The following is a 15,127-nucleotide window of genomic DNA, read 5'->3' as shown; positions in this document are numbered from 1 at the left end:
TATTTCTATTCTATTTCCCTTATATAGTTTTGTCCTTATAGATTGTTATGCTTGAAAGTGATCTATTGGTTACTGTATCATTCTTATCCCAAACAAAATATGCATATAAATGTAATTCTTCTTTTAAGTATATTTTATTGATTACGCTACTAAGCTGTCCCATTTTTCTCCCCTTTAGTCCCCTCTGCCCTAAACTGGAAGCAGCTTGGCAGGCCTGCAAATTTCGTGGTGCAGGGTCTCAGGGAATCACCAGGGAGGGCAGACAGTGGTATCCAGGTTGATGGCACCTGCCTGCTGCCTCTGTCGGGGGAGCGCTTATCACACAAACCATGGCCTCTGCTAGCGTTTCTTTCTGTCTGGGAGAAAGCTGTCCAGCTCTTGCCCTAATGCCAGGCATTTCAGTACCTCCCCATGTGCCTCTGGTGCCTTTCATGCTGCTGCCCTAGTGCTGCAACTCAGAGTTGGCGAGTCAGAGGAAGTCTGTGTGTGGGTCCTTTAAGAGGAACTGCCTAGACTTCAGAAGCACTATCTCCCTCAGCCACAATCCTTCTGGCTTTTATGGCCAGAAGTTATGGGGACTCCTCTTCCTGGCACTGGAACCCTGGGATGGGGAACCAGGTGTGGGTCTGGGACTCCTCACTCTTCAGGAGGACCCACGGCCGAGATATCCCTCCTGATTTTTATCCACTACACATGGGTGTAGGACCAGCCTGTTCCACATATCTGTCCCTCCTACCAGTGCCCATGTGACTTCTTTAAATCTCTATTTGTGGGACTTCCGTTCAGCTAGATTTAGGGCAGTTCCGAATGATGGTTGTTCTGTAGTTTAGTTGTAATTGTGACGTGGTTGTGGGAGGATGTGAGTACCGCCACATCCTCCACTGCCATCTTGACTGGAAGTCTGGGACTACATTCTTTGCAGGAAGAATCATGATCTCCTATGTCTTTTTATAAAGAGAAATATTTATATTGGTAAGAATGGTGGGACTAGCAGATCATTTAGACTTTTCTTTATTAGTAGCAAAACTGGTTAGCATTTTAGAGGAAGAAAAAAGATGAGAAATCTATAATTACAAAGAAAATTTACAATTGTTAAAATAGGTTTTAATTACTACACTGAATACTACATACCACATGAAATAATTTACGTGAAAATTTTATCTTTGGGTTTTGTACCAATCATGCTAAGCATTTTGGCAGTCCCAGAAAACATTCCAGTTTTATTGAAAAGAGTTAGAATAATTCTGCTTCTTCATCTCAAAATGTTTTTATTTCCAGCAAATGACATACCCTAGGAAACAGTCTTGAGACTAGTTCAATGGAAATGCTTCATTTTAAATGTATGAAAAAAGCTCAGGTTTCTAGTGTTGAGTATTTTTCACCCATGTTCTTCTTGGCTCGCTCCCCCAGGTCTCTTCCTCATTCTTTGAAAATGAACTGGAGAATAAAGAGGTGAAAATGACCATAGCCACCCCCACTCCTTATCATCACTGTAGATCTAACTTCAGAACATCTGAATAGGAGCCAAAATACTTGATGGTGAGATTCATGCTTTACTCTTAACAGAAATATGTATAAAATGAGAAACAAAGGAAGCCCTGTGGATATGTGATGCCTTGCTTAACCCTTCAGGAGGCCTGGCCCATCTGGAGATGAGAGGGTGCACTCCCCAGGACCTGGTCCTCTGCGATATTTGCTGTGGGTGCTTTGGTTGAATAGAAGGAGGACAATCGTGAACTCAAGTGTTCAGGCAAATTTGGTTTAGGAAGAGTATATATGAAATTTGGGCCTATAAAATAGATTTCCTTACACTGGTGGATATGTATGTCCCCCCGGGAAAGTTTTTACGCACGTGAGCAGGGGCAGGAAAGGTGAGGGCTGAGAGCCTCAGTGTGAAGAGCACTGTCGATGGGATTTCTGATACTGTCTTTCTTAAAATGGGTTGTGGGAACGTGCATATCTGTTTCATTTAACTAGTTTTCTTTAAATTATATATATTACTACACTTTACACATACGGAGCATCTCTCAGTAAATATAGTTTTTCAAATCTACAGTTTGCGGGGCAGTTTTATTCCTCCCCCCTCCCCCCCAAACACACTCATGGAAACTGCAGCCCAGAGAGACTGCATTCACAGGCGTGTCAGCTGGGGGACAACATGAAAATCTTCACATCTGACAAAATTCCTCTCTGGCAGAAAGCTGTCTTAGGTAGGAAAATGGTAAACCCTATTACATATTAGACTTTAAAGAGGTAATAAACAAAAGGACAGTTTAGTGGTTTAACATTAAAGATGAAGGAATTTGGACCAACCCTCCCACATGTGGCCAACGCATGGTCCATGATCTTTGGCATGTATCAAGATTACTCAATGGGAAAAGGACAGTCTGCTCAACAAATGGTGTTTGGAAAACCAAACACCACACGCAGAAGATGCAGTTGGACCCTTGTCTTACACCATATCTAAAAATTAACTCAAAAGGGATTGGCTATGATGGCGCTCTGCCTGTGAGATCTGTCCCTCATTGGCGGCCAGGGTTGATTCGGCTGATCTGGCTGGCTAGGCGGATGTCCCCTCCCTCCCTCACCACTCCACATGTGTCCCTCCAGAAACAGCGCTCTTGGTGGAGGGGACAACCTTCCTTGGTAGAGGAGAGGACCATGCGTCAGTGAAGGATACATGAATAGCTCCCTGCTAGAAACTCCAAACAAGCTCTCAAGGTCCATAAAAATGTAACAACTCAAAAGAGATTAAAGACTAAACACCTAAACATAAAACTGAAAACAGGAGACCTCTTAGAAGAAAACACAGGGGGGATGTTTCGTGATATTGGATTGGCAATAATTTCTTGTATATGACCAAAAGCACAGTCAACAAAAGTGAAGAAAGGAAAGTGGGAACTACATCAAACAAAACTTTGGTGCACTGAAAGACACAATCAACAAAGAGAAAAGGCAGCTTATGGAATGAGAGAAAGTACCTGCATATCATATGTCCACTAAGGGGTTAATATCCCCTACATAAGAGAACTCCTACAACATAATAGTTTTAAAAAAGCCAATAATCTGACTAGAAAATGGGCAAAAGACTTGAATAGAAACTTCTCTAAAGATGATATAAAGTGTATGAAAAGTTGCTTAACATCACTAATCATAAAAGAAATGCAAATCAATACCCCAATGAGAGATTACCACATACCCATTTGGATGCTATAATGAACAAACAAACTGAAAAGAAGTGTTGGCCAGGACGTGGAGAAACTGGAATCGCTCACTGTTGCTGAGATTGTAAAATGTCACAACTGTTGTGGAAAACAGTACAATGGTTCTTCAAAATATTAGAATTAGAAGTACCCTACGATCTAATAAGCCCCCAAAGAATTGAAAGTAGGGTCGCAAAGACATATATGCACATCCATTTTTATAGCAGCACTACTCATAATAGCAAAGAGGTGTAAGCAACCCAAGTGTACATCAACAGAAAAATTGACAAAAAAATTGAAAAAAATACAATGGAATATTGTGTAGCTTTAAAACAGAAGGAAATCCTAACACATGGTATATGTATGAAACTGGAGGACATTATGCCATGTGAAATTAGCCAGTAACCAAAAGACAGAATTACTGTATGATTCCACTTTTATGAGGTATCTAAAAATAGTTGAATTCAGCCCTGGCTGGTGTAGCTCAGTGGATTGAGTGTGGGCCTGCGAACCACATACATGATCGCGGTTCGATTCCCAGTCAGGGCACATGCTTGGGTTGCAGGCCAGTTCCCAGCAGGGGACTCACGAGAGGCAACCATACATTGATATTTCTCTCCTTCTCTCCTTCCCTTCCCCGCTAAAGATAAATAAATAAAATCTTAAAAAAATAAAATAGTTGAATTCATAGAAGCAGAATGGCGCTTACCAGGGGCTGCAGGGATAGAAAAAGCCGAGTAGTGGTTTAAAGAGCACAGGCACTCCTCTGTGCAAATTCCTGCAGTGACTCTTCACTACCCTCCATCAGAGGGGCAGCCAAAGTTGTTACAAGGGCCCCTGAGGTCCCTGTAGCCTGCTCCCCACAGCCCCTTTCTCACAGCCCCTTCCTCCCTGGCTCGTTTCCTCCCTCCCTCCCCTCATCCACTCTGCTCCAGCCTTCCTGGCCAGCCTGAAGTTTCTCTACCCTTCCAGGCCTATTTCTGTCTTAGGGCCTTTGCTCTAGTTAGTTCCTCTTTCTAAAATGTTCTTTGTCCAGAAATCTGCTCCATTAACTCCTTAGTTTTCTTCAGGTCTTTGTTCAAGTACGACCTCAATGAGGCCTCTCCTGACCACCCTATTAAACACCGCAACATAGGTATCCTGCCCCCATTCACCTTTCACCTTGCTGCACCTTCCTTCTATTCTATGCACTTACCATCTTTGACATGTTAATATGACTTTTTTGGTTTATTCCTTCTCTTATTAGTGTGTAAGCTCCAGCAGAGGAGGGATTTTTGTCTGTTTGAAGTTGATGTGTCTCCCAAGCACCTGGAAGAATGCTTTATAAATAATAGCTCTTCAATATATATTTGCTGAATGTTGAGTCAACCTTCATGAGCAAAGACACTGTTTCCCCAAGTGGATCTGGGGAATGCTAATTCTAAAGGATGCACACTATGCACGCAAAAAATCCCATGTGGTCAAATGGTGACGGAAGGAGACCCGGCTTGGGGTGGTGAACACACAGTACAGTATACAGAGGATGTGTTATAGAATCGTACACCTGAAACCTATGTAATTTTATTAACCAGTGTTACCCCAATAAATCTAATAAAAAAGTTTAAAAAATGCCTTGTGGTCAACTAAGGGTGATGCCCTTTTCTTGGAGACTGACAATTGACAGTACCTGCTATGTTGCAGAAATAGCACATTAGCTAGAGTATGGGCAAAGAACCCAGGCAACGGGCAAATACCTACTTTGGTCCTGTAAGTCACAGACTGTGTACTCAGCATTTGGGGCTCCCCAGTGCAATGTGCTGACTGAAGTCCACGCAGGCTCTGAACAACAATCTGGATCATGAGGACTTCAGTGAGAAAAGAAGAGACAGTCACGCGTCCCATTGGCTGCGCTGTTTGCCAGGAAACCATCCACCCATTCATTCTGAAATACTGTTGTGTTTGGCACTTTCACTGGGCCAGGGTGCAGAATGGAGGGTGAGGAGTGGGGTTAAAAATACAAAAGTCGAGGGACATTCCAAGTCGCCTCCAAAATGAATATATGGTCTGGAGTAAAGGGTTATTGCTATGGCGCTCCCAGAAGCGGAAGGTGACAGTGGCCTCAGCAGCAATGCCCGTGGTATGGGAGGGGTGGAGGGTGGAGGGGGGTGGCCCTGGATACCTGAGTCTCCAGGGATATCAGGCTAGACCCTCTCTCTCTCTCTCTCTCAACACCAGCTCCCCACCGCAGCCAACCAGAAAATCCTGGCAGCGTAGGCAGATAGGATTTTGCCTATCTCTGTATTCTCCAATATTATCTTCAATCACACTTTATTATATGGGACACTTCTTTGGCAAGGGTAACTATGTATTTGGAACCCAGCCAAAGAAACAGGAAGTAAAGGAAAAACAGCTTCTGAATATCCAAGATAGCATAGTGTTTACTTAAAATTGAAGTACTTCACTTCTTTAAGAACTCCTTAGGCACTCAGCTTTCAAAGCCTAGTGATTCTACAGTAATCTGTAGAGTTCCCCAGATCACAGAACAAAAGTAGGAGGCAAGACAGTGACAACTGAAATATGAGGGCAAAAGACTGAAAACTAGAAAGTAGACACAGTAATTGAGAAAGCTTACCTCTTTGGGGGTAGTTCACTGCAAGGGCAGACTCTTGACCATCAATGGAGAGTCTGTGCTTTATTATTGCAGGATGGTCCTTGTTTGCAATAATGTCCATCTCATCACTAGAAGTTCAGTTATGAGCACTAATTCCACTTAAGTATGTGGGGATATATTTTAGGAAGATCTACTTCCCAAAAGACCAAAATTAACCATAGAGTCAGCCCTGGCTGGGTGGCTCAGTTGGTTGGAGCATCATCCCCAAACAACGAAAGGCTGAAGTTTGGATCCCCTGTCAAGGCACATATCTCGGTTGCAGGTTCGATCCCTGGGTGGGGCATGAACTGAGGCAAGGGATTGATGTCTCTCTTTCATGTGCGCTCTCTCACTCTCTCCCCCCTTTCTCTCTCTTTAAAATCAATAAACATATCCTTGGGTGAGGGTCAAAAAATAAAATAAAATGTTAGTTCCTAAAGAGTAGGCTTTAGCTATGCTGTTAATATATTTTGCACAATTACTTTGTGATAGGTTATTTCATATGTAACCTTTCCTTCAGTTCTTATGCCAGCCCCAAGAGATCATAATCCTTATTCCCATTTTATAGAGGAGAAAATTGGGATTTGAGGAAGTTAATTGATTCACTCAGAGTCACAATGCCAGTCAGTAAAAGGCAGCATTAACTTGCAGATCCTTTTGTTTTGCTCTGAAGGCTGGGTTCTTTGTATTTTCACTATCTGTTCCTCTTCTACGTTTTAGGCTCTGGTCCTCACCGCTTAGAAGTTGTACACAATCGTATTTATATATATCGTTTTTAGTATTTTTAATTAAAGGAGTTTTGTTAGCACACTTTATTGCTGCATTCAGTTAGCAGTGACTGATTTCTGCTTTGCATTTCTCATAACTGGTTTCTTTCAGAGGTTGGTGTATTATCTTTGATTCTCTTGTCTTTATTTTATTATTTTTAAAGATTTTATTTATTTATATATCTTTAGAGGGGAAGGAGAGAGGGAGAGAAACATCAATGTATGGTTGCCTTTCGTGCGTCCCTTGCTGGGAGTTGGCCTGCAGGGAACTGGCCTGCAACCCAGGCATGTGCCCTGACTGGGAATCGAACCGCGATCCTCTGGTTTGCAGGCCTGTGCTCAATTCACTGAGCTACGCCAGCCAGGGCTGATTCTCTTGTCTTTAGACACATCAGCATTTCCTTGATGTATGTACGTAAGTTAGGATGCTGAGCTGATTTGGGGTTGATTTATGTTGAATGACCAAGTGATGGATATTCTTAGGAAAACATGCTATTACTCAGCAGTAATAACTAACTCTGGCTGGTGTTCAGTTATATTTCTTCATTTCCAGAACATGTACAAATATAAAAACAATGATCTCGACCTTAAAAAATGTTATGCAGGTAGGTGGCAATATATGTTCCAAGCAAATGCAAAGTGGTCGGGCTAAAATGTTAAAAAACTGAGCACTGACTGCAAAATCTATATTCCCTAAGGTTCTGTGGATAATGCTTAAAGACAGTGCTTAAAAAGCAAGAGTGATACCTACTGTGGACCAATTTAGAACATTCTGCAGATCAGCTCTCAGATGTTAAGCATGGAATTTAATGTCCTATGCAGACAACAATTTCTGCAGCTTTCCTGAAGGTGGACTCCTAGCATAATAAAAAGATTTCTGTATAATACAAACAAAAATGGAATAGCCAAATCTGAATCCTACTTTTGCTGTTTACTAGCTATATAAGCTAGCTGCACATTACCAGAAATTAGTATTCTAATGCATAAAAATGGAGAGAATGGCTCTGGTTGGTGTGGCTTAGTGGATTGAGTTCCAGCCAGAGAACCAAAGGTTGTCAGTTCTATTCCCAGTCAGGGCACATGTCTGGGTTGCAGCCCAGGTCTCTGGGGTGGGGGTGGAGGTGGGGAGGAGTGTCAGAGGCAACCACACATTGATGTTTCTTTCCCTCTCTCCCTGCTTTCCCCTCTCTAAAAGTAAATAAAAAATTTTAAATGGAGAGAATGATGGCATGATAATAAAATGATGACACCTGCCCTTCCAACCTCAGAGAGTTGTTGACTCTCAGAATCAAAAGGATGGTCTAAATGAATACACTCTGTGAGCATATAGTTTCAACACATACACATTTGGTATTATTAAAATGGCAATTCCATTTTTACATGGGTCATATCATTGTTGATGGTTTTGTAGTGATTATTTTTGGTTGCATCTAGACAGACTGTATCATTACAATTTTATCTTTTTGAGGGGTTCTGCCTTTGGAAACTTTGAGGACTGCTTTAATTCAGTTTTGCTGTTTAGGGCCTGGTCTGGCATGTGACTGGTGTTGAGGATTTATCCATCCATGGTGTCATGCTGCCTTCCTGAAACAGGCCAGAAGCTTTTCCAGATCTTTTTGTCTGGCCTTTAATTTTAGACCAGTCATCAGGATGAGCACTGGATCTTCTGGATGACTTCGCCTTCTGAGCGTCGTTCAGTCTCCCAGAAGGAAGATTAAAGACCTGACTTTGATATCAAGTCTGAGTCTACTGCAGATAGAAAACAGATGAGACCCAGTGCCTCTGGCATCCTGCTGCCACCTCGTTTTGAACCGTGAACATAGTGCCTGTCCACTGCAATGACAGGCCCACGTCAGGTATGTGGGTGGGCCTCTTGATAAAGAGAGCAGTGCTTTGTTTTAGAGGAGGCAAAGCATTGTAACGACTCAGAGCCCAGGCGCGGGAATCAGATGTGTTTTACTGAACCTCCCTAAATAAACCCAAGTTTCTCAACTGTACAAGCTCCAGGTTTCTTATCTGGAGAGATTATAACTACCACCTGGGTGATTGTCACTGGTACATGAAACAACACTAACAAAGTTTTATCTAGCATATAATAATTATGATGATGAATCTGCAATTTAATGAGGATGGAAACAGGGATGAAGGGGAAGGAAAAGAGAGCCTTGTGTTCATGGTGCATCTCTTACGAATCTTCAGAACAGATCCAGTTCTCCAGGAGCCTATTTAAATAATCTACAGTGTAACTTATCTATTCTCTTGACACTGTGCCATCTAATAGTTCTTTTCATGTTAATTGTCCTACAGTATCAGTAGAACTTTTCTTGTGGCAATTTACATCTGTGCTGATTTTTTTTTAAACAGTGCTTTCAAGCCCCTGCTTCCTCAAACACTCCGCTCAAGCTGTTATCTTGCTCAAGATAAGAGGACCAGTGCTTCAATTCTGGTCAGTTTCTACACCCGGTGGTGCCTAGTGAGCCTGTGTAGTATAATTAATTTTCAATCATATACCTGTGTGTGTCTGTGTGTGTGTGGTGAGATTGTCATCTGGTGATGGTGGCGCCCTTTAAAATCTCCACGGTGACAAGGGGTGGTGGTAGGAACTGCTTTTGCCCCTCGATAGGGGACATAGGTTGAGAAACTCCGGTCTGACCATTTAAAGTTCAGTGCAGTTTGTTGGTGATGAAACTCAAGAAAGAGGGCGAGTCTGGGGTGCTGGGGCCCTGGCTCGCTGCGCGGGGTTCTCCCTGGGCTCCAGCCACTGGCATGTTAACCCTTTGCAGCAAGGACTGCGAGGGAGAAAAAGCTTGAAAGGAAAGCGCAGGAAATCCTACCGGGAGACTGAACGGGGAGCAGGGCGAGTGAGTAAATAGGGAGGGGCGGGGATTTAGCCACAAAGGCGGCCGTCAGGGTGCTGTGGGTGGAGGGCATGACGTTCTGCGAAGCGAGGGGACAGTGAGCTCCGCGGAGGACAGGCGCCTCCCGCTCCCCGGCGGCGCGCCAGCAGCGCGCCCGCGGGCATCGCTTTCCCACTCCCTGCGGCTCGGGTCGGGGCTGGGCTGGGCGGGCGGGGCGGCGCTCCGGGCCGGACTCCGCGTCCCTACTTTCCTGCGTCCCTCCCTCCTCCCCGGCGGCCCCCAAAGCCAAGCCAATGAGCGCCGAGAGGAGGGAGCGGGAAGCGGCGTGCTCGGCGCGGCCCTCCTACGGCGCCCTGGCCGTGGCGCCAACGCTAAGTTTGCGCCCCGGGAGTTGGCGTCCGATCGAGTCCCTCGGCCTCGCCGCTAGATCCCCGCGAGCGAGGAGGTCGCTTGCCCCTCGGGCGGCCACCCAGGAGCACTCCGGCGGGAGGGCGCGGAGTGGTGTGGCGTGTGCCGGGGCTGGGGCAGCCGCCTCCCGAAGATGCGGGATGGCAGCCGAGCTGCCGTCCAGCCTCTCCTACCGCACCACAGGCTCCACCTGCCTGCACCCGCTCAGCCAGCTCCTGGGCATCCCACTGGACCAGGTGAGTGCGGCGCGGGGCGCGAGTCCCCTCCCCGAGTCGGTGCGAGCGTGGAGTCTGTGCGGGTTATGTTATCCCCCTCTGTCCCCGCCGCATAGCAGACTTTACAGCTACAAACCAGACAGGTGGGCAGTTCTTTTGAGTTTGTTTTTCTCCTGTAAATGTGAAAAATATTGATGTACTCTGCACGGCAGTTCCGAAAGAACTTATAAAAAAGTTTTGGGTTGCCTTGTTTCCTGTTACCAAGTTCTAAAGTCTTTTGATAGGTGAATTACTTGTTTCTCCCATCAGTGAAGTCATTATTTTTAGTGTAGATGATTCTACATAAAATTTACACTTGGTTAATTTAGAGGCTAGCCTCTCAATTTTGAATGAGAGAACTAAGTTTTAAACTTCAGCAGTGAGACTTATTAAATCAAGATGACAGTTATTTTGTACCATATGTGATGTCCATCCGACAGGGTGGAAGGATGCAGGACACTGGCTTCCCCAGGGCTCCCGAGTTGGACAGGTTAGTGGGAGAAGAAGGGGCGCGGCTGAAGTTACTTGGACTTTTGTATATCATCTGGGACCATGAAAATTGAAAGTGGCAATAAAGAACCGCAGTTCCTGGTAGGAAATCTTCCAGAGGGTTGTGATTGACGTATTCATTTTTCTTGTCTGCTTTAGGCATTAGAGGCTAGATCCACCATGGGCTTAGTATTGAGTCAACAGGTGTTTGTTGATTTAAATGGAATCGGGTGGGGCTGCTGGAGTAGGGCCCACTGCACTCCTGCCTGTTTTGTTCCATGCTGAGTATTTGGCCGGGGTTCTTCCTCTGTCTTTCACTAGTGATTTTTTTTTCCCAACAAGAGCACACCTGCCGCCCTTTCCACTCACATTCTTTCAGCTATGAGGAAGTGAGAGCCGGCTGGTTGCCTTACTCAGATACTATTTATTGACCCACCTTCTACCTGGTTTCCTCTGAAGACCTGATTCAGAACCTTATCTGATCTCACCATTGCTTTCTTATCAGTTGCAAAGTCCAAGTGAATTTAGAACACGGGAGAGGTATCAAATCCTACCTTGTGCTGTTGTGAATTACTCCTCCGTGTGTAGTGAGGGTGGAGGGACCTAGCGACCTAGGCAAAGGCAGAAATAACAGCAGTCTTTAGCCCTGAAATGAATATAACTGATAGCTGAATTTCCTTATGGGGAGTTTGTTTTGTACTTATCTGCCCCCCCCACCCCATCAGAATTTATTTTAATTGCATTTTCTGTGTTAAGCTATTCTGCACAGGTGCAGAGAGGAATCCACTGAGGCCTAGTGTGTGGAAAGAGACTTGTTAATGGAACCTGGCCAGTTATGACTGGGAGGTGCCAGTATGATGTTATTCAGTGCTTTTTAACTGCATGCACCCCCATCTCCAAATGCCCTAAGTTTCTGCCAAGAACCCTGTTGTTAATTTATAAAAAAATATATAGGGCCTTATGGGGGTTTAATGGATGTTTAAGGATTTCTGGGATGATTGAAGGAAGAATGTGGGCATTGGGCAAGGAAGGAGCACCTGTGGTCTCTTGGATCTTAGGATAGCCCCTTCTCCCTCCAGCAGGGTCCAATCGGAATGACTTGGTGACAGAAGCTCTTCTAGGGCAGTGCCCCAGCTAGCTTATTTTAGACTCAGGGAAACATTCCAAATCATAAACAGTGTGATTTGAGGATATATGGTGGCTTGAGAGTTTGCAAGCGTGATGTCTTCTTCACACTTTCAAGGGCTTTTTAATGATCATAAATGTCAGACTGATCTGGGTGTAATTCCTGCTGCATCAGCAAACTTCCTGTGTGACCACATCTTAGAGCCTCAGTATCCTCGTGTGTAAAGTGGGAGATGCAATAAGACCTACATTTTGGAGGTGAGAAATTTTATGTAGATATAAAATTTCCTATGTGAGGAAAGTCCTTGTATCAGACAGGGTCCTGGCAGGAAACAAAATTCAACTCACCGGGTTGCTATGGAGAAACGTGAATGAATTACTTAGAGGAGTGTGGACAGTTTTAGGGAAACTGAGAAAGGATGTTCAGGTACCAAGACAGGGGAGCTGTAGGGCAAAGGGAAGGAAGTCCTGTTGTCACTGCCCAGGGAGAGCCGCACCCAACCCCTGCCAGGATGGGGTGGGGAGCAGATGGAGAACCTCAGCCCTTCTCCCCTTCCACCCTCCCACCCAGGGTGGCTGGGTCTGCAGGGGTCCCTCCCTGGGCACAGAGTGGGGCAAAGAAAGGGAGGGCCTGATCTGGAGGGCAGTTCAGGAGCACAGTCCTTGATCAGTGTTTGCTCCTGTTGCATTAAAGAGTGACTTTTATTGGCCTGCGATATGGTAAAAAAATGATAAAACATACACCTCAAATTACCCAAATTGTTCTTCATACGCCTCTTAAGGACACTGATTTCCCCTCCCCCCCCTCCCCCAGTAAATGACTTCACATCACACATGTACCTTTATAATTTCTGAATTGAATGCACTTCTGAGAACTTCTTTGGCTTTGGGTGTTCCTTTGTCAAGTGGTTTAGTATTTGCAAAAATTGAAATATCTGTTGAGCATTCTACTATGTGAGTGACAACCGCTGTTATTATTATTTTTTCTGATTCTTCCATTTACCTGTTCTGTTGACTCCTGGGGAAAGCCTGTGTGCACTTGTGGCCACATGGAGGAAAAAAGTCTGTGACTTTGGTTTCCAGAGACTTTTATTAGCCTGACACCCTCTTCTAGGTGTTCAATGTAAAATCGTCTTATTTAATGAGAACGAGTAGAGCACAGCACTTCAGGCAGAGCGTAGGAAATGAGTGATGACTTAGGGTCTCCCGGAGGTACCTCTCCAACGAGTGTGTTGAGAGCTGATTTCTAAATAGTGAGTCCCTGCCTGTCCAGCAAGGACGGAGCTGTGGCCGTTTGTACCGTTAGTCAGATATAAAGCTTTACTTACGCAAGGTAGGGTATGAAAAGAAAGAACCTTTCTTTCCAATTTAGGGGGAATCAAGGGGTGGAGGATGAGTGTTTTTATTTCTTGTTTAAATCATCTGCGCATGTTACCCTGGCCGGGTAGCTTAGTTGGTTAGGGCATCATCCTCCTATGCCAAGGCTGCATAGGCCGAGGTAATAGATTATATACCAGACAGGGCACATACAAGAATCAACCAATGAATGCACAAACAACTGGAACATGGCAATGTTTATTTCTTTCACTCTCAAATCAATACATAAAAGTTTAAAAAACTTCAAAAATAAATCATCTGTTCATGTCCTGTCCACTTCGTTTTGGTTGTGGAGTGTGACACGATCTGACTTTAACCAAAGCCTTCTAAGTCTGCAGGACGGACTTGGGGTAGATGAGATGCTGACCTCATTAATCTGTGTGGTGCGTGGCACTATTAGGAGCTGTGGAAGCTGAAACTCGTTTCCTGGTTTTGAGGAATTTCCACTTTGGTGGGGGAGTTCTGGGTGCCAAGGCTATTTTTGTTGCCTGGTACCCCCAAACTTTGTGTTTGTATAAAGTATCAAGTCAGTGTTAAATTAGGAGTTTTTTGGTTTGCTTGTTTACGCCTCCCTCCCTTGCTAAGTTAATCAGCAGAAAAAGGGACATGAGAAAAATAGACCAGGACATAATGTAGAAAACGATATTGAGATAAAAGCAGCAAAGTTTTAGGACTATTAAGGGTAAGCTTGTGTTACAATTTAAAAGGCAGGGTGAGTGAAGACCAGCTCTAAAAACCTGGCCCTCTGGATAGGTGAGAGACCCACAGGAGGTTGGTGGATTATTTCATGCGTGGGCTGGAGGTGGGCGTGGCTGTGACCACAGAGTTCCTTTACTTGCCTGGAACTTTTAATCACCCTAGTGGTTCCCTTGCACATTCTTGGAAAGCCCAGCCTTCAACTCTTTTCATATCTAAGTCTTGCCCTTCCTTAAATGCTCAGCTCACATTCCATAGTCATTGTTAACTCAATTAAATATTTATTTGACGTTGCTAGTGCCAGGTACCTGGCCAGGTTGTAAAGTCCAAGGATAAAAAAAAAAAGTCGAGATCAGATCATTCCTGTCTGGAAGAGCTTCCACACCAGTAGGGGGGACAGAGGACCCGTGTAAGTGTACAACGCAGTACAGCCGCAGAGCAGTGCAGGTGCTGACGGAGGTTTGTAGATGGCACTCGGGTGGAACAGAGAAGGGAAAGCCGTCGGACACATAGGATGCCTGTGGCTCACTGTTTACCTCTGACATTTGATTGTCAAACCATGCCTGTGGTTTACATTTGGTTTAGTGGTTGGTGCCTTATGTTGTTAGTTATCTTGCTGGGTTTATATGCTGAATTTCAAACTTATTTAAAGTCTTTATGAGGTGGACGTTTTATCCTTTCTTGTATTCAAAGGAAATAGTAGGCTCTCAATAAATGTTTATCATTAGTAACAGTATATGCCAGTATTACTGATACCCATTATAAAACTTCATTAAATAGAGCCTTTTAAAAAATGATTTTATTTATTTTCAAAGAGCGGGGAAGGGAGGGAAAAAGAGAGGCAGAGAAACATCGACATGCAAGACAAACATCAGTTGGTTGCCTCTCGTGTGCCCCCAACATGGGACCTGGTCCGGAACCCAGACATGTGCCCTGACTGGGAATTGAACAGGCAACCCTTTGGTTCAATCCACTGAGCCACACCAGCCAGGGCAGTGTGACTGATTGAACATGTTAAACGTGGCTTATGAAGTTTCTTGGTATGATTTGACATTTTGGCCAAATAAGTCTTTGCTGAGGCTGCCTTATACATTGGAAGATGTTGAGCAGTGCCCTGGCCTCTGTTCACTAGAAGCCAGTAGCAGGAGACAGCCGACATACTCAAAATATACAAATCAATAAAGTTATTGGTGATAATGAAAAATGTATCTTTTATTTTATGGAAGAAACCATACAGACTTTTTGGCATACCCACTGCATTCTCTGCCTGGTGTCCCCATCTGAAGCTCTGGAGACAGACCCAGCTGGTGATGATTTAACG

General features: G+C 44.5%; 1 protein-coding gene across 1 annotated transcript in view; it reads left to right on the top strand.

Moving 5' to 3' along the window:
* Positions 1–9,696: 9,696 nt before the first annotated feature.
* MBOAT1 (membrane bound glycerophospholipid O-acyltransferase 1) overlaps positions 9,697–15,127 on the top strand; it is a 104,201-nt gene continuing 98,770 nt past the window's right edge. Inside the window, exon 1 of the mRNA XM_037037904.1 lies at positions 9,697–10,101. Within this exon, the coding sequence (XP_036893799.1) occupies positions 9,751–10,101 (351 nt within the window). The 5' untranslated portion in view covers positions 9,697–9,750. The remainder of the gene's footprint in view (positions 10,102–15,127) is intronic.

Source organism: Sturnira hondurensis, unplaced genomic scaffold (genome assembly GCF_014824575.4).
Source record: "Sturnira hondurensis isolate 20B ecotype Veracruz unplaced genomic scaffold, ASM1482457v3 Scaffold0023817, whole genome shotgun sequence".
Taxonomy (NCBI): domain Eukaryota; kingdom Metazoa; phylum Chordata; class Mammalia; order Chiroptera; family Phyllostomidae; genus Sturnira; species Sturnira hondurensis.
This window is presented reverse-complemented; position numbering and strand designations above follow the sequence as displayed.